Raw genomic sequence first — 20,010 nt, 5'->3', positions numbered from 1 at the left:
CCGTTGTTATCAGATGGTATGATGTTCTATATCAGCGGTCCCCAACCCCCGGGCCTCGGACCGGAACGGTCCGTGAGTCGTTTGGTACCGAGCCGCGAGAGTTGAGGCTCAGGTGTGAAATGTGTGGTTTTCAGGGTTTTTATCGGTTTTCAGCGTTATTTTGTTAGCGTTTTTATCGTTAACTCCGTTTTCCTGGGTCTTTTCACGTTTGTTATGAATAAATCTTCTATTTTTCAGTAGCGGTACTAGTTTTATTTTGTTGTATTTTTCCACGACACCTTAAAGGCCGGTCTGTGAAAATATTGTCGGGCATAAACCGGTCTGTGGCGCAAAAAAGGTTGGGGACCGCTGTTCTATATGTTCTACATGCTCTGTTACAGCCCATTTTAATGAATATTAGTGATAAAAATACCACCTGCACAAATAAAAACCTGAAATAGTTCAGTGACACAACATCCTGACTGCAATAAATCTTTTACGCACTGATAACAGAAAACCTTGCTCTCTTCCACACTCAGTCCATCAGGCCTTGCAGAGCTCCATCTTCATTTTCAGACTTTCAGACTTCATCATTTATTCCTCCTGCCTGCGAGAGGGATGGCCTCATCTCTGGTAGCTGCAGGACCAAGATCGAGGCATCACCAGCTCCCAGAAGCTATTCTGTTGAGAAAAAGGAAAAGAATTGGGCCAAATATACATGCCGCACTTCTCCTTCTAGTAACTTTAATCATTTTATGAAATTATTAGTAGATTTAACATCCATTTCTCTCAAGTTACAATCTCATTGTGCAGAGCACTTCTATTTGTAGACAGATGTTATCTGTGTTAAGCCATTGTGTGTGTGAATTATTCCACTGGCTTTAGAGGATTCCTCCTCTGGGGATACACGGACATACAGTTATTCCTAGTGTGGTAAGCACTGAGCCCATCTGTCGAGCAAATCCTTTACATCTCTGACTTCATCAGACTCTTGGTGTCGGAAGGCAACTTTTAAAGTGTTAAAAACATGTCACACTTTTATTCACATCTGCTGCTCAACACACGTGAATCTGCAGCACGGGATTACGTGTACACGTGTTTACACAAATGCATGTAGTCTGCAGGACAGTAATGAAGATATGAATCACTGTGGGTGAGAACAGACAATTAAGTCAAGATAATGAAGGAGTGGAAGAGGCTGTTTGTTACCACTCTCATTTTGCTGCTGACGTCTGTGTGACATCCAGCATCAAACTACTCAAGCAGTAGTTGCGTAATGTGCTTGCGTACATGAGTTTTTTCATTCTCGCCTGAAGTTTGTTCACCCGTTGACCTATTTTCCATTTAAGGGTCATCTAAAGCAGGGGTCAAAGTCAGTCTAATGACATCTAGAAAAAAATAACTTGGTGTTTAATTTGAAACCCACAACTTTAAATCAGGATAAATCTGCACAAACCTTCACTACTCGAGCAGTTTGAGATAAAACTGTTTTCATGCCTTCAAACTCAATAAGAAGTCTCTCAGAGGTGAATTCTCCTAGCATGAGTACACATTTCTTCATAATTCTTCTGCAAAAAGAGGTCACTCATCTCTTTTTCTGTCAATTTTTATGGATTTTAGCCAAATTTGTGCTTCTGTATCCAGAAAAGTAAAGTAAGATAACTGACTGAAAGCATCTTTTGTGACCCACATTTGATGCTATAAAATGTACTTGTGTATGGCTTCTTTCTGAAGAGCTGGCTGATTGTATTTTGAGATTGTGCGTAAGCCCAGTAAGACATTGTGGGAAAATGGCTTTTTTAGGATTGATTTCTATGTGATTCTATTAAATGATATGAAGAAACTATTTATAGAGGAGAGGAGAAAAGGCATTTTCTACATATAAAGGAAAAACTTTACAAACAGAGATCTCGGTCAAATGTGGGAGTACGTACTGCTGTCCGTGGGCAGTATATCTGGGCGTACCACTCCTGGCAGTACAGGCACACCTGCACACCCTGACCGATGAAGAGACACACCCACATGATGATGTTGCAGACAGGGCTCTGTCGCTTGTCGGTCATGGTGAAGTTGAATGCCACTAAGAGAAGATGGGAAAGGGGATTTGTTAATGGGCTTTCGGTTCTTTCTTGGTATGTGTTATTGTACTGAGAGAGCAGGAGGTCGATAAAGGGACAAGGACACGCAGAGAGAAGAAACCAAAACATTGAGTGAGAGTCCTATAAAAACAGACTTTTTACAGTGTTTTTGTGAATAATTGAAGAATTTAACGGCACAGTCTTCAAAGCAAAAGCCATTTACATATTTTTAACAAGCTATGGATAGGCATCTCAAACACAGTGCTTTTATCAGCGGTAATAATGTAGACATGAAAAATGTGTCTGTGTTTTTCTCCCTTTAAAAGGCTTTTAGGCAAATGAATGAATTTCTGTAGCTGGGTCAGCACACAAGTTACCATCTATTTATGCTGCGCTAACAACTGTCCCATGAATAATAAACACACCCCTCACCTCCAAAGACGGCAAAGAGCAAGAACATGACTGGGTAGAAGAAGCCGAACCCCATGGCCAAAGCATACTCGTGAACGACGGCAGAGACTATGAAAACCGAGAGCATGGCAGCAGTTCGGAATTTCCTATTTGACAGCTGCAGGGATTGGAGAGTGAACAGAAAGAGGATTTGGCTAAAAGTTCAGGGGTCAGACTGACTTAACAACAATTAAATTGCCACACACATGCTGGTTTATAAACAGAGACGAAACCAACAGAGTTATGGGATTTGTTTTGTTCAATATACATGTGTTAGTCTGCAGTATTAGTACTCTGCTCACCCAAAGAAAGTCCCTGTAGCCATAGTAATACAGCCAGTCATGAACCACTATGTTCCAGGTACGGTAATAGTTAGCAAAAGACGTAGAGTTCCACCAGTCCTGAAAAAACAACAGAGGATGAGTCACTCATCAGAATAAAAACATCAAGAAAAAAGCCTGAATAGGAGTGAATGTTTATTATTGATCATTTATTTTTACTGATGAGAGATTCGCTATTATTAAAACATCTTAGCGTATACCAAACCCTACAACTAAGGATTTGTAAATCGGTCTTGAAGGTGAAAGCAATGCAGTTCTGCACAGTGCATCAAGTTCCTGGGTGGGTGTACTGGTTTAATCTTCATCGGTTTAAACAGACACCTCGGTGCAAACTCTGATTGTGTGCGAAACCTCTCTATAAAAGCTGCACGTAAATTTCAGATGTGAGAAAAACAAAGCCAATGCATGCATTCTTTTCAATGACCAGCAGGAGGCGACTCAACTGTTTGCAAACAGAAGTGTGACTATAAAAAATGTGACTTCTTAAACACAATCTAACAGTTTTATTGTTTGATTTAATACACCATCCTGCTCATTCTGTCATTTATAGTTGGATTTAGAGTTGTTGATAAAAGAGGGTATGCTTTAGGGTGTGGCTTCCTTGTGACTCATGTGCAGTGTACTCAGTGTCTCAGTCAGACTTGTCATTACCAGTTATAAAATACCAAGATAGGAAAAGTCCAAAATGCTCAACCCAAGGATTCAAAACAGCACTTCACTATCTAATGGGTGTTGGCACAGTGGCATGGCCATCATTTATATACAGCCTATGCATGTTTGTCCCAACTGTTTCAGCTGATAAGCAGTGTCATTTGAACATTATTAAACCAATAAAGTGTTATCACAGACATGCATCTAGGGCAGATAAGAGGTTTAAAGGTTAAGAACAATTTGTAGCCACATTGTAAATTAGGTGAATCAACTCCTGTAATTAACATAAAATACACACACTAGAACCTTTTCAAGATTATTTAGCATTTTTAAAACAAAGATGAAATTTGCAAAACACTGTCTCGCTGTCTTACATCCATTTTTTTGCACAACCCTACAAAAAGCCCCATGGCTAACATTAGAGTATGATTATGACGAAAATACATAAGAGTGAAGAAAAGTCTTACTCACAACCACACAGACGTTTTCTGGTAAAATCCTGCCCCACATTCCCCCAAGTGCCTTGATATCTTTTATAGCTAAATTCATTCAAACTCTCAGGCGTACTTAGAGTGCCATAAGCGAATAAGATTTGTGGAAGTGAAAGTGGCCAACCACGATAAGCAAGTATTTTCAGCTCTTGCTCAAGAGCTATATAAATCAACAGAATTCAGCGATGGAAAAGTAAAACTGTTTGGGGACCAGCAGGCCACCCTGCTGCCATTTCACTTGTCATTAATCAGAATTTGCTTGTCTGTAAAAGTAAGCATTTCAGAAAATAATGAGTCTACAGCACAGAAACAGAAAATGACCACTGGACCAATTAAAGTGTCCACAAAAATCAGCCGCACACCTTATAGAACATTCTGTCAGCAAAACGCAGGAGCTCCCCGAAGAGGTTGAGCCAGCAGTGCAGGAAGGCAAAGAAACACAGCAGGAGGAGCATTATTCCTGCAACACACACACAGAGACGGAGAGAATTACATGGAGCGATTTTATTTTGGGCATTGCCCCCAGTTTTCTCAGAGGAATTGTAACTTGGCACAGATGCTATTGCACTAACTTGCTCTTCACTCAAAGGGAGTCATAAACATTTCAGCCTTTGATTACTTGTATCAGATTCATGTTAGCATCTTTCATCTTATCACTGTCTTAACGACACTCTGGAGTCCTTTCCTACATTGCAGGCTTAGTAAAATATTAACCAGTGCTGAATCACGCGCATGAGAGATAATGGACGTTATAAACATAAATGATGTCACAATCAGAGTCAGAGATGAACTTTAACCTGCACACAGCTTCTTTCTAACACTGTAAGTGGGAAAAAAGGGAGGAAAAAAGGCCACGTTGAGTTTGTGTGTGTACAGCTGAGGACTCTTTGAATAAGAGGACATACCTGGTAATATAGAGTGAAAAATAGCCAAAACCATTGTTCGTTTACTGAAAGGCACATTGGTCTGGGTTCTAAAGACCGGCACGCAGAGACGCACCAGGATAAAGTAGCCGTAGAACAGGCACCCCAAAATCTGCAAAGGGAACATCAAAGAGGTTCGAGAACATCCCATAAAAGAGGAAATGAAACGGAGAACACACACGAGAATCAGAAGTACAAATGTGGAAATGGCTTAGCGATAACTGCGATCAGGGATATATTATTACTTCAGATTATTTCAGTATAAAGAAGTAAAACTTCTTTTTAGGTCAGCAGACCCTACCAAGTCTTCTGTTAGATATTCAAAGCAAAAGTGCTGAATTATAAATAGGAAAGCAACATTTTATCTCACCATGCCAAGAGTAATACCAACATAGTTCCATCGTATGTGGCGATTTCTGCAACAAAAGGACATTTCATACATTTCAGATGTAAGATTATTCTTAATGTGTGCTCTGTTCAGTTCTCATGTTGCCTGAATTTGTCTCTAGTGTTGCAGTCCAGATTAGGGATTCCACAATGCATCTAATCTCAGATCAACACGACTGCTTATAACTGCATCTTGTTGTTTTTCAGCCGTCTTTAGATTTATGTTTGTAGCTGCTGAGCTATAGATTCTGAGAGATGGGATTTGATGCTGTAATGAATAAAAAAGAAAGTCGTTGCTGGCTTTGTGAGTTTGTGTCACATGACAGAACCTCCAGTTTTAATGAAAACTGGACATAGATATTTTTGATAATTACTAGAACAGAAGAGCATAAATAACCAGCCAAAATGAGGGGTTAATATATCCTACCGAGGGTATGATTCCCTGTAAATGAGCGTTGGACAGAAGAGGAAGTACAAATAGCTGGAAAATGTTGGGAATCTGGGATTTTCTCCTGAAAAGACAAAGACAACGCTGTTAGTGTGGCCATCATGTTTGTGTCCCAATACGTTTTCAGCCCCAAAACCTTTAAATTATTTTAAAAGTGGCTTCACATTAAAGTCTTGTTGGTTCATTCATTATTCATTTAATTTCACAGCTTCACTGTGCCTTTAATGCAAGAACCTGTAAACAAGTGGCCGTCTTTAAAAATTAAACAACACTCGGTTTGTCGCTGAATCATTAAGCCATTATACCAAATTATCTGCCTTAAAGACTCATCAGTTTTACTAAATGGTTTGCTGTAGTTTATTCCAGCTAGTGTGGCGTCCTTTAAAAACTTGTATTACAGCCCTGCTCTATAAAAAATGTATTTAACGGAGCTTCTGTGTGAAGGAATGATCTTAACTTCCATTTTGATTTTATGTCAGTTTTACTACTTAAGTCAGGACTACAGTTTTCTCCAGGGGGCATTTGTTTTAAGTATTCATGTTTTTGCTCTTGGTCTCCCCTCATGTTTCATATTTTTATCTCCCACTAACAGACCTTTACAAGAGCATCTCTAGCTGCAGATTCATTGTTAGTTTTAAAGTTATTACATAGGTAACCTGCAGAGTTCTGCTTAAGTCATTTTCCCCCCTTGTTTCCGGGAGTCTCACTGTGAGTAATGATAGTGCCCGGAGAGAAAATACACCGGACTTCAATACAATACCTTCCTTTGGAGCATTCTTCATGATAACAGGAGCCGTTTCTCTTAAGAACGAGTAGGTTTTCATCAGGAATCGAATCTGGAGAAAATGGATACAGTTATTACGTGAAGGGAGACAGTGTATCAGTATTAGCTGCTTCTACTGTAGATGTATGTCTTCACTCCAAGAACTGACAAGCTGCCCAAAATGAAACATCCAGATACTCACAGCCCCATCTCTTTTTTTCTTTTTTGTTTCTCTTTTGTTGTTGACTCCTGATTTATGTGCACTCCCATCAAACAGGAAGCAGTGCAGCATGGTGGGACAGAGAGCAGCACAGTTGGAGAACTTGGCTTAATTTGTCATAAACTGCAGTTCAGAGATGATGCACAATCAATCTGCGTAGAGCAGGGAGCATCATAAAGCAGCAGTGAACCGCATTTTGGGGCAATTCAGGGAGTTTGAATATTTAATTTCTGCATCAAACTCAGCAGTTTATAAATGCTATGAACATCATGTAAATACAAAAAAGACTGATTGGACTCAGTCAGATGAGGATCATGGCCGGGTTTCCCAGAAGCATCTAAGCACCGAGATTATCTCACTCCATCAAACGGAGCTAAAATGATTTTAGTGCTAAGACTGATTTTGGAGGCTGGGGTCGATGTGATAAAGAGGATGAGGAGGTATTAGTGTATGGGTTTGTGATGTTCAAATGCTGGCTGCAGTGAGATCTGCTGCCAGAGATGCTTTCTCCTTTGGTGACTTTCCAGTTGGAAAGCTCCCATCTCTGGCTAGCAGGCTATCCTTATCACAATGTTCCAGCTGAGGGCAGTGAATTACTGCTTCTACAATTTGGATTACCTAATATTGCCAATCAATATGTGTGTAATGTTATCTATGATACAGTGTGTTTCTAGCACAGGTCATTACCAATAATCTTTTTTTTTCTGTTGCATTTGAACGCAAAGTGGCTCTTTACACTGAATATGCAGTAAATGAAAAAATGAGCGGCTGCACGTGTGACAGACTCACCTGTTCCAGTATCACAATAAACCGCGATGCAGGTGGCAACTGGTGGTGCACAACAACATAGATGGGGAAGACTCCAAGAATGCAGGTCTGTATGAGATACAGGATCAGCCCCATCCCCAGAGACAGCCCCAACTTGGAGGGGACTTTGTGGTACAAAGAGCCCCAAAACAGCAGGGTGTAATAGGGAACGCTCAGGGTGTAAGAAAACATGATGGCCCAGGCTACAGTGACCGTCCCCAGCTTCCCAAAGGCGTAGAACAGCAGGTCAAACTCCAACACTAACCTGGGATTGAAAACCAACAAATAAAGAAATAAAGAACAAAACACAAATCATATTTATTATTTATTATGTATTGGAAACCACTTTGATTGTATTCGAGCACAGCTGGGTTTTCTTTTCATTGCTCGAATCGTGAACGCCATTGAATATTTTTCCTCTGACATTCTTTCATCCAAAAGGCCCCTCCAGTGATGATATTAATAGATTTTAAACACACACTTACAGCTGTGTCTTTTTTAAAGAAAAGTGTCACAAGTGTGATAGTATAATTTGTGTACCATTATTTAGCGCATGCAAATAAAAAAATCACTGTTAACTGAAGCTGAATGGATCAAATCATTTGCACACAGCAGAGTTGCCCACTGGCACTAGCTCAAATGAGGAACATTTGCAACTGCAAACAAAAACCAAATCATTACGACACTGCCCAAAGCAACAGAAGAAATACTCAGAGGAGTTGATTCGTTATCTTTCTGCTACCAGATGAGCAGAGGGGCAAGGAAGGAAGGCGGGAGATAAGAAGAGAACAGGAAGTCTCGGATTAATTGAATTTCTGTTAGATTTGGTTCAGGGTTAAAGAGTTTGACACATGGCAGTACCACACACACACACACACACACACACACACACACACACACACACACACACACACACACACACACACACACATCCACATGTCCCACTGACCTGCCCTGATCGATGTAGTCAACAGCCAGAGTGCTCAAAAAGAAAATGATGAGAACAGCTATGAACATGTGGTAAATGGTCCGGATGTGGTTGATCTCGAACAGTTCACTGAGAAAGAAGAGGAAAGACACAAATAAATACACAACAAAATCAATAAAATGGCCCCATGTTTGATAAATCTGTGCAAACTCTGCTGTGAATATTGTAAAGGTTTACAAAAACGTGCTAGTCCCATCTAAGTTTGCAGTTTGATTGGGTGCGCCTTGCTAGCTGTGGGTTGGACTCCCTTTTGTGTCGCCAATTCATGGAGGTACCGGGGACATTCCTCAGAGATTTAAGGCCATATTGAAGCGACAGCATCAGACTTATCTGATGCATGAGGTAAATCTCATGTTCCATCACAAACCAAAGGTGCTCTCGGATTGAGATGGCATGTGACTGTGCAGGACATTTGAGTACAGATAACTCATGTTTATGCTGCTGGAAGCAGCCATCAGTAGATGAGTAGACAGTAGACAGTCATAAAGGGATGGAGAGGGTCAGTAATGATGCGTAGGTAGGCTGTCACATTTAAATGATGGCCACTTGGTACTAAGGGGCCCAAGGTGTGCCAAAATTATACCCAACATCATCAAAGCATCACCAGCCTGACCCATAGACACAAACGGGATGAATACATTCTTCATGTCGTTTACACCAAATTCTGACCATCTGAATATAGCAGCATATATTTAGACTTTAGATTTAGGCAACGTTTTTTCAGTCTCCATTGTTCAGTCTGTATGTCCGGTATGATCAGGAGCCCAAGTGAACTTTCTGCTCCTGTAAGCCCATCTGCTTTTTTGACCCATTCTCTGTGAACCATCGAGATGTGTGTGGGAAAATCCCAGAAAGTCAACAGCTTCATTCAGGCCAGCCTGTCTGGCATAAACAACCATGCCACGTTAAAAGTCACCTAAATCATTTTTTTTCTCATTCTTGTGTTCACTGTGAACTTCAGCAGGTCACCTTGTCCATATCTACATGCCTAAATGTGCATTTGATGTGCTGATCAGATAAATCCATTAACGAGCAGTTGAATAGTAGGGGTGCAACGATACTCGTATCGATATTGAACCGTTCGATACAGTGCTTTCGGTTCGGTACGCATATGTATCGACCAATACAAATTTTTTTATTTATTTTATTAACTTTTCTTCTGACGATGCTGTCTGTGTTGAGCGCTCAGTGGATCTGCGTTCGACTACTCCGCCTAGGCTGCACTGTCGAGCGCAGATCCACTGAGCGCAGCGCAAGCTAGCAAGACAGAAGCTAAGCTCGTTCCAACATGGCAACTGCCTCAACGCTACCCGAAATTGAACTTCCCCCACCCTCATTTAGATCTGGCCTTTGGAACTATTTTGGTCTTCATGTGAAGTATGACCCTGATGGTAAGCGCGTCATGAACAAAAGTAAAACAGTATGTCGGATGTGCCACGCAATGCTCAATTACATGGGTGGGAACTAGTTCTTTAGCGCAGTTAACTCGTTAACGTGTTGACGCCGTCCAGCCCCACGCACGGGGCGATCCGCGGTAACTCGTTAATGGAGATTTGCCATGTTATGGTGTTAACGTCATTTTAACGAGATTAACGCTGACAGCACTAGTGGGAACACAACGAATATGACTGCACATTTACGCCGACATCATCCTAGTGCAAAGACAAGTGGAAGCAGACAAAAACAACAAGTATGCATGCTACAAACTTTACCCGAGTCATTTAGACAGCCGTTAGCACAGGATTCTCCTCATGGGGACCTGATATGTTTAATATGCTGCTGAGAATATAGCCCAGAAGAAGCGTATAGTATAGCTTTTATTTTGGAAAGAGCCATTTCTCTGTAATAAACTCTCTTTTCCAAAGATGAGTGATTTCTCGATCAGATAGATTTATTAATTTTTTTATTTTGTTGTTTCAGCAACATTACATTTAAAAACTGTACTTTTGAGTTAAAATATATATTTATAATTTTAATAAATGACAAATTAAAAAAGCATGAACATTTTTTTGTATTGAAAAAATATCGAACCGAACCGAACCGTGAATTTTGTGTATTGTTGCACCCCTATTGAATAGGTATACCTACATAAAATGCATAAACCATGCATATATCCAATTAAATTTGAATTTTCTATTTGAAAACTATGCACGATGACAATCTGTAGATGTTAAACCCTTGTGTTAAATCCGACTCTGGTTTAATTTTGGTGTTTTCACATCTTTTATACTCACTCCAGCAGTGACGCCCTGGCCATAAACACTTTGCCATCATCCATTTTCTGAGATCTGACACAAAGCATAAACAGAAAAGCAGTCACACACACTTACTTCAATGATTAGCATAAAAAATATGGTGACCAACAGACCAATTTGTGTCTCATTCTTACCTGGATGAGCTTATACTTTTTGTCTTTCCATTTACTGTTGACTGGGTGTTGGAGAGGGACTGGATGGACTCAGTCAGAACTCTGTCTAGAATTTCATTGAGCTGATCCTGGACCTGCTCCATGACTTTTATTTTGATCTTCTACAAGAGGAAAAAAATATTTCTTTGAAATCATGTTTCAGTAACTGTGTTGCCTTTGTAAACCACTTTCCTACTTTCATCCACCGTTTAAAGAAACAGTGATGAAATACCTCAGTACATCTTTCCCACTGCCTCGCATCTTCTTCCACCACCTTATCATGATTGCCAGCTGCAGAGAGAAGAACAGATGTTTCTCACATTGTTCGCTAAACTTTTAAATATACTGAATATATCTTTCACCTAAAACTGTGTAAAAATAGACAGAACTGAAAGATCAGCTTATAAATAAATGTAAATTACTTCCTTTATACAGTATAAAACAGTATTTTGTCCATACCAGAGCTTGAGTTGTCAGATGACTGTCGGGCCTTGATCTTCCGATTATACACCCTGCTATCGGCCTCCGTGGTCGTCATGGCTACCCTCACGACTGGAGGTTAGTCTGTTTTCAATGAATGCACGTGCTGTCGTACTGATGCCTGTCAAAGTGAGTGATGTAATGCTTTTATTTATTCCATGTGTATAGCTCATGCTGAAATCTTCTAGGTAAATTGTGGTGAGTACAACTGTAACGCATTTATGTTAAACTAAAATAAGCTGTGTGCATTAATATATCATTCTTTGCAAACTTGTGACACGCCAAATGTTGTAAATGCTTTGTGGAGAACAGCCTATAAACAGTAAGCAACTTTTACTGGTATAGTTTTGCACATTAGTAAGACACACATGAATGTTTAAGTTTAAATCCTTCATTTAGAATTAGTGTTGTGATGGGTATATGTTATTATTTTGTGTTTTCACTTTGAATGTTGTGGATGTGTGATGTTTCCAGTGTCTGTGTGGCTAAGAAGCGTTAAAGGTGAAGACCTCAGGAGCAGTTTTTCAACTGGAAGTATTTCTATATCGGTAAACTGCAAGTAGAAGAGGGAATTACCTTGTCATAGTTCACGAAAGACTGAATTCACGGCAATAAATGCAAAATTAAAATAAGACTCACTATTAATCTCCTAGGACCTGGCGTCCACATATGTGGACATCACATTTTTGGGTTATTTAGACCAAAATACTCAATTTTGCTCTACAAGGGCCTGATATCCACTTACGAGGACATTATACTGCTACTGTTGTATCAAAATTTTAAACGAATATCCTCATATGTGGCTCTTATTTTTCTTAAAAACAAAAATAAGGTAAAAAAAAAAAAAATCTGGCAATTCTTTGTTTTTACATTCATCAGGCCCCAATGTGACCAAATATCAAAGAGAAATTAAAAATGCATGCTGTGGAAGAGTTCGGGTCTTAGGAGGTTAAAGTTTATATTCGATACAACGCATATTTTTATTTTACTGGGAAAAAAAATGTTTCCATTAAGTAAGAGAGTTTAATGAGTTTAGCTGCCAGTACTTTACTGTTTACCTGTGTGTTTCAGCCCAGCAGCAGCAGTGCAGCACAATTGCCACGAGATTCAACCTGGATTTAGCTTTTTGTTAAAGTTTAATAACGTGAGAGGATCTTCCACAATAAATTGAGAAATTACATCAGGTCACTGGCTCGTTGCTGGCTGGTTGCCTCATGTCAGAGATTATTATCATTCCTGATGAGCCTCAGTGCCGGTGTAGTGAAACCAATCGTGTGAATCCAAAACTGAAAAAGTGAACTGCTTGTCTGGACAAAGGCACCTGTAAGCTCGGGGTTGTGGAACAGTGGTTACCCACAGTGGTTTTCCACAACAAGCCACAAGTCACTGCAGTTCAAGCTAAACAATCTAAACAAATGATAAAGATCCGCGTCTCCACTGCAGGTTATAAGAGATAAACTACACAGCAGAGAGGTTGCATTGTGGGGTAAAAAACAGTCATTGACCTTATTAGTGACCCATACATTCTGGTCATTCCTCCATTAAACAGATACGCGTCAAAAAGATATTCAGATTAGACGCTGTGCAGCTGCAGACACAGTCATATGGGGTTTTTAAAGCAAATCATCCTTATTGTAACAACTCTAAGATTATTGATGAGTCTATGTCATGTTTAAGAAAATATTTATTGGCTTGACCTCTTTTCTACTTGAGCCTGAGCAGCTGTTACTTTCTTTTTTATTTGTTGTATTGATGAACTTTGTCTCCCTTTGTCAAAATGCTAAACTGATGCTTCGCTTAATTTCACGAGCAGCCAGTACTAATAGACTTTCAGCAAAATCTATGATCTGTTAAGAAAACATTACTCATAGAGCTGTTTTAAAAATCATATTTGGGTTCATGACCTACTTTTACCTACATGAAAAATTGCCTGTGTGGTTAGAGGTACATGCAACATTGGTTTAATAGCCCATTCACAGAAGAACCCTTGAACTCAATAACTCAGTTCTGCCATCATTATATAAAATTTATATCCAGCACGATGCTTCAAGACCTCTGATCTTCTTTAATGTTCAGTGTTGGCTACAACACTCATGTCGAGCGTTTCCTACTAATTTAAAAATTGCCCACAGCAGAAACTGCAGACTTATCATTCGTTTAAATAATACAAGTGTCAAATGTCAGACATCACTGTGTCAGGTAGATGTGACATGATCTATAAATATGCATTAGATGTGTACTCACGGTGTTTTAAGTTCAGGTCCACTCAGCAGTGCACAGGATGACAGCCTCTGTTTCAGTCAGTTTCCACTGATACTGACTGTTAAGTATGATACAAGTCTTATGATCTGTGTCCCCTCCTGATGCACTTTACCCTCATGGCTCCTGGCCCAGGGAATCCATTGCCCAATCAAACTTTACCTCCTTGGCTGGACTCATGAGGTCATGCACAACATTGGATTGTGCCCTAATGTCTCACTTATCCAAGATACTTAATACAAATTTCATTCATATCATGTATTTTGCACACGATGTTAAAGGTATATAATCTGGGTCAAAATTTAGACCAAAATAGTAAATATCACAGGTCTATTTAGCATCTACAAATATGCTCTTATTTGAAAAAGCATGTTGCTTATTGTTAAAGCACAGCTGTGTGTGGAAACAAGGCAATGTTTCCACACTGATCTGCTCCAGTTAAAACTTTAGAGTAGATAATGAAGCAACTGGGCAAAAGTGTGTGTTTCAGCTCAAAGCTCAAAACATTTCCAGAGGAATGCTGTTTGTCTGTCCATCCAGTCATCCATGTGTACAACCTGGACAGGCTGTCAGTTTGTTGCTGGTGAATTCAAACCCAGGACACAAAGATATATGTACTGTATTAATGTATTTGTCCGTTTATCTGAAATGTATCTCTCGGTTTAAACTAATGATACATGTACAAAATTACTTTCTGGTACAAAGCGCAGCAGGAGTAAAGAAAAAAAAAACTCTTTATAAATACTATTTTCAAATAAATACATACAAGGTTAGAATGATTTATTTTGATTTAAGACAATCCCCCAAACTTTGTACTCGTTCAACTTGATGTGAAACTGTTAAATTGAAAACGTGTTCTCGAACAAACTGTACGGTTTGTTTGGTGTCCTCGTTTCAAAAATCAAAATATTGAACTTGGACAGCACTACGATTACACTAGATAAACATAGTTGGAACAAAATGGTAGAAAATCATTATAACATAACATCATTATAATGTACATTTTTAATAATAATTTAATAAGGTCACATTTTACAAGACTTTATCGAGGGGTCAAGGAAATGTTAATTCCAGTATTTTGCTGGGGATTTGTTGTGAGGTCACACTGACCTCACTGGTACAGCTGTTTTTAAAGCTGCTTTATCTCTCCTGCTTCTCTCCTGGGCTGCGAGCTGCAGAGGTTACTGACGTTATAATGTTTTATTTGGCTTTTACAAATAACGTTAAAGAAGAATAATGACAAGAGCGTGTGGTAATCCTCTGTACACAGCATCATATTTATTGAAAGGTGAGTTCATGAAATAACAGCGCTGTTTCTCAGCAGCTACAGAAGAGAGTAGTTCATGCACTAAATCACACGCCATAAACAAACAAAACAACACACTGTTGTACAAATAAACACAGACACTTCGCCTCTGTCTTTTTTTAACCGCTCGGCCATTCCTGCAGTTCTCTTTCTGCATGTTCAGGATACAGTATCACAGTTATTTGATCTTGTCGGAATATTTTTTTAGATTTGTTACAATTACTTTAAGACAAACAGAACAATTGTTTTTTCAAAAATAAAATAAGCGCAGATTCAAACAATCCCAGTTTGATGAGCAACCACAGTGCAGGAGGCTGTTTTCAGCGACAGCGTGCTGACGAGAAAGGCCATTTATGTTCAACTCGCGGTTTCTATAGGTTATGTAAACACACACAACTTCAAAAGTTCAGTGGCCTTTTATTACCTTTTAAAAAGACAGATGATGAAAAATTACTCAGCTTTAATAATTAGAATGCTACACACATTTCACTCAACCTCAGTCCTGTAATAATAATTATCTGTTACAAGTAACATCTTTGTGTTAAAGAGGGACAACCGTAAAAAATATAGTAGTATAGTAATTAAATATTTTATGGTGCCAGTTAGTTAAAATTAGGATATTAAAAGACATCCATAAGCTGGGTTAATTGGTGACCTAATTGTCTAAAGGTGTGGATGTGAGCCCGTCTCTGTGTGTTGACTGGTAACCTTAGCACCACACCCCACCCCCACCCTCCTGACCCATTAAAGCATAAGCAGGTTAGGTAATGGTACTAAACCATATCACATAGATAAATCCTTATGTTTTTCATCACATACTGAATATGAAAGGAGGACATAGTTGCAAAGTGAAGCCGGAGTGGATCAAACCTGCAGTCTGTCTGACTCCTCAGGGTCCAATAAAATGTCAGATTATGTAGAGGTCTATACACTCTGATGTGAAAGCGACCCTCAGTTCCCTCCCTCCATTACCTCAGTAAACACTTTCCTGATAACTCTTATTGGTTAGCTTCAGTTCTTATCAAATACGATATGTTGTTCATTTTATCAATTATAGTTCTGATTAGAATCAAAAAGAAAGAGAAAGCTGGGTATACTTTAGAGCAGGGGCATCAACTCTTGAAACCAGACTACGAGCAAAAACACAGAGAAGGCCAACAAGCTCAGTTCAAGACTTCATGGCAGAACTTTACAAACCACTGGGTGATGTGGTGACTATGTTCATCTTTTATATACAGTCTATGTTTGTTATAACATTGTAGAAAAACACTATTACAGGGTGAAGTAGACGTACTTTATCTGAGCAACCACACAGCACAGGAAGTGTGTATGTCTGCAACACAGCCACTGTTGTGCACTTCAGAAAATAAAACTCCTTCCTTCGTCCACTTAAAGACAAATATGTTGTTCATGCACACTAACCTGTAGACTGCTTTGATAAACATTACTGGTCCATTTTGGTTAGAAGCAGGTGCAAAACTCTGCTAATGAGAGACAGCTTTAATCTGTGGAATATACGCAATTATATGCAGAACTGCACACAGACACGCAAAGCTCAGTGTCCACTGTCACCCTCGACCCTTCCATCCTGACTGTCTGATCAGGAGGTGCGCAGAGTGAATGTGACGGGTGGCGAGGAACTACTGACGGTCAGTGTGCGAGTGAACAGCCTTCATATATGCTCAGAAAACTCAGACTACACCCAATCAATACAGGACTGATACATTATCTGTACTTAGGGGTCAAAGATCAAATATCTCACTGGCTGATGAGGTGCTACATCCATGTGCGCATGTGTGTGTGAGTCAGCAGGATAAGACAGGATTGTATCAGGTCTTGATAACCTGGAGTAACCCTTGCTTCATGTCTCCAGCAGAGCTTAGAGCTCGCACAGAATAAGATCCTATTTAAGTGACTCACTACAGTCGGGGCTTTGGTTTCACTCTGAGGTGGTTCAGCAAAGAACCGTAAGATTAGTCATTTTGTTAAACGTTTCTTGGAACGGCGGCTCTCACACAAAACTGCAGAAATCTCAAATCTTTATGATTCACTACAGGAACTATGAAAATAATACAGTTGCACATCAAAACAAAATGATAATGCTTCACTCTAAAACCGTTATAAATTAGAGATAAATAGCCAGTAAATATTTGAAGTAGAGCAAAGGATAAATAATATATTTCTTTCCAGCTAGTATAAAAATAGTTGCTACACACTTTTTCCACTCTGCCATGCTCTTGCATAACATGACAGTGACTAAATATTTCACGCACAATCCCTGACAGGCAGTTTTAAGGGATAATTTACAGCGTAAAGTTGCCTTTACAACTACACGATGAGTCTTTACAAAACAATCTGTCTTCATTTGCTTTCGTCTTTACTTTCTGCTCATAGCTAAAACTTGCTACAATGTATCCTCTGAGGCTGATAAAGCACAAACTTGTGCCTTAAAGAGTCTTATGGAGTCTCATACGTTTATTGTCTATATTAAGCCCTGGCCAAGTATCATCCACAGTATATGTGTATATGAGTATTTTAAACTCAAGGGACACTTTGTTAGGTCCACTTTTGCCTGAAGAACTGCCTCGATACTTCATTGAATTAGTTTAATGAGCAGTTGCACAGGTATATCTAATAAAGTGGCCAGTGAGTGTAGTTTGCTGGCGTCGGTAGCCTGCAAAACATTACGGACTTGATTTACTACGAATACTCATATCCTTTTCTCATGTGCTGTGCAAAAACTCATCACTGAGCCACACTCTCACACTTTTCTAACATTTTTCCTGATCACTATGAACCGTGGAGTATTTATAAGTCCTGCATACATCATCCTGCTGCGGTAAATGCTCACCAGAGCACCAAATGTGTTTATATCCATGACTGAACATAGTCCTTAACAAGTACACTGACTAACATTTGCTAAAAAGAGCAGTCCTCAAACATTTTGGGGGAATTACTTTGAAACTCACTTTGAAAAATGACACAATATAGGCACGACCTGTTTTTGACTGTTTACTGAGAGCCACAGACAGGCTGTGGAGGTCACAGATTTCTGATAGACAGCTTGGAGCATTGTTGGCTTTTGTTCTTCTAATGAGATTTGGTACTAACAGCGCACACATCTCGATGCTTATCTTCTATTCTGGTTTTGGGACTTTAACATGTTTAGATTGTTGCTTCACTAGTGTTCTTCCTCTTTAATACCTATTTTTTGAAAAATGCTGACAACCAACATTGAAAATCAACATGCAGTGAAAAGTATAAATATCAGAAAAGTGATCACAAGGATCAAACTGTTTTCATGTTGTTAGTATTTTTTGTCTTTTAGATTTTCCCTATGTTTATTAATGATACTGATGATAGTTCTAATAATAATCATAATGCTCAATGCCGACATCCCTCACTGAGTCTTTCACTGAGACAAACAGCACAACCTAGCGGAAACCTACCACACGGCACTTTCTCTTCCCCACCTTTCTATTTGTGGTCCCTTCATATTTCAAGTCATGGGGGGAGGGGGCAGCATCACAGGTGTAGGTTGCCAGGTCAGGCATTTGAGATGCAGTGCTTGTCAAACTGTTACACCCCACACGTCATAATACAGAAACGAGAAAGGATCGAAGAAAACAAGCAGGGTGCCTAAAAAAGACACAGGAGGTCTGTTTACAGCAGGTGAGGAGGATGCGAGAGGAAGGGGAGTCTGGGAGGACAGTGATCAGCTGCATGCAGATTTACAGAGGCCTCAGAAAAAACGTCTGCCTGGAGAGAGAGAGACAGACATAGACAGGAATAGTGAATAAGAGCGACAGATACATTTGAGAGAAATGGTGAAAACAAAGGATTGCAGAAAACAGGAGACAGCAGCCAGTGAGTCATGCCATCAGTGCCAGAAGGAACATGTCTCGAGTCATTTTATACCTGGTGTCTTTACTAAGGAGTTACTTTTATTTGAGAACTGAACAGTATACTCTGGGGCACGATTTAGATTTAACAGTACATAAAATTCAGCAGCTTTGTGGAAGACTTGTATTTACTCGCTTGCAAACTTTACTCCAGCTGAAAGGACTTGAAAAGTTAGAATAACGTCCCCTCATCTTCATTACATTCCTCAGAGTGGAGGAATATATAGCATATTGGACATTATTAGTCTTAACATGATTGCAGTTTAAATTAAATATGCATTCCTAAATAAGGTCAATTCACTGTCAAGAGTGAAGTATTTTTAAAGGAAGGTGCATACAGATCATGTCTGTTAGGTATTTTTGTGCAAAGTGTCTCACACTCTTAAAATAAAAACTCACCCAGGTTTCTCACATTGTTACAGCTGCCCACAAAGCACCAAAGAGCTGAAGCCAAGCAGCCTTAAAGAAATAGTGCTGATTCATAAGACCTCATGACCCAATACATCAATTCTAATCGCATTTTACTACAGCACGATGAACTGAGGAAAATGTCCATTCTCGGGCATTATCTAACATGCATCCTACTACCAAATCTGTCAGTGCTGATTCTAGTCTGTTGGGGCTCTTGGCGAGAAATTCACAGGGTACTCCTACAACCAGAATTCATAACCATTATAAATAATGACCAATTTGAATGGTTATGAATTGTTAATAGTGTATCTTCTCCATAAATAGCTTCCCCATTCTGCTTTCTTACCTGCTCAGGTCTATTAGCTGGCTGAAGCCTCTGGCTGCAGACTGTAGAGTTTAGCTGGGTCCTGATTGTCACACACATCAGTTCTGGATACAGAATTCACATTCAGACACATGCTAAGACAGATAGAGAAGAACCACAGGCCGTTGCAGCATCATCCACAGCAGCAGCAGCAGCAGTAGCAGTGACAGCAACAAGGGGGCAGCAGTGATGCAGAAAGAAATGGCAGTAAGAGTCAAATCAATGCTTTTACAGTCCTCATTCTAAAACAGAAGTGCGATCAGTGCGTGCAAGACAAATGTGGCAGCACAGTTTGTGACGGTATGCTTCTACCATTATTTACTGCTACTAGATGCATTAGCTTAATTAGTCACTG

General features: G+C 39.6%; 2 protein-coding genes across 4 annotated transcripts in view; both read right to left on the bottom strand.

Moving 5' to 3' along the window:
• Positions 1-196: 196 nt before the first annotated feature.
• Positions 197-19,727, bottom strand: soat2 (sterol O-acyltransferase 2). 2 transcript variants are annotated; one of them, XM_084929508.1, is made up of 16 exons: positions 19,638-19,727; positions 11,393-11,534; positions 11,166-11,224; positions 10,916-11,055; positions 10,761-10,814; positions 8,488-8,595; positions 7,521-7,803; positions 6,509-6,584; positions 5,728-5,812; positions 5,284-5,329; positions 4,896-5,025; positions 4,353-4,450; positions 2,810-2,908; positions 2,490-2,625; positions 1,914-2,059; positions 197-660 (listed from the first exon to the last, which is right to left on the bottom strand). In XM_084929508.1, exons 2-16 carry the CDS (start codon positions 11,469-11,471, stop codon positions 604-606), a joined length of 1,596 nt encoding a protein of 531 aa, XP_084785634.1. In that variant the 5' UTR covers positions 11,472-11,534; positions 19,638-19,727; the 3' UTR covers positions 197-603. The 2 variants fall into 2 exon arrangements, with proteins under 2 accessions (XP_084785634.1, XP_084785633.1); XM_084929507.1 differs by lacking the exon at positions 19,638-19,727 and adding an exon at positions 13,658-14,039.
• kif5ab (kinesin family member 5A, b) overlaps positions 14,929-20,010 on the bottom strand; it is a 67,881-nt gene continuing 62,799 nt past the window's right edge. The window contains exons 28-29 of one of the 2 annotated variants that reach the window (XM_084929505.1): positions 19,638-19,720; positions 14,929-18,737 (exon numbers count right to left, since the gene is read on the bottom strand). In XM_084929505.1, the coding sequence (XP_084785631.1) occupies positions 19,651-19,720 (70 nt within the window). In that variant the 3' untranslated portion in view covers positions 14,929-18,737; positions 19,638-19,650. Of the gene's footprint in view, positions 18,738-19,637; positions 19,751-20,010 lie in introns of both variants that reach the window. The other variant, XM_084929503.1, reaches the window with a different exon arrangement.

The sequence above is a fragment of the Perissodus microlepis genome, chromosome 5 (assembly GCF_051167445.1).
Source record: "Perissodus microlepis isolate ML-2025 ecotype Zambia chromosome 5, ASM5116744v1, whole genome shotgun sequence".
Classification (NCBI taxonomy): Eukaryota; Metazoa; Chordata; class Actinopteri; order Cichliformes; family Cichlidae; genus Perissodus; species Perissodus microlepis.
Note: the sequence above shows the minus strand (reverse complement) of the source record. Positions and strands in the feature narration are given on the sequence as shown.

Coding starts and splice junctions, on each gene's coding strand:
- soat2 (XM_084929508.1), bottom strand. CDS start 11,471: ATGACGACCACGGAGGCCGATAGCAGGGTGTATAATCGGAAGATCAAG. Junction 5,330..5,727: donor TACAGGGAATCATACCCTCG/GTAGGATATATT, acceptor CTTTTGTTGCAG/AAATCGCCACATACGATGGA. Junction 661..1,913: donor TATACTGCCCACGGACAGCA/GTACGTACTCCC, acceptor TTTTCTCAACAG/AATAGCTTCTGGGAGCTGGT.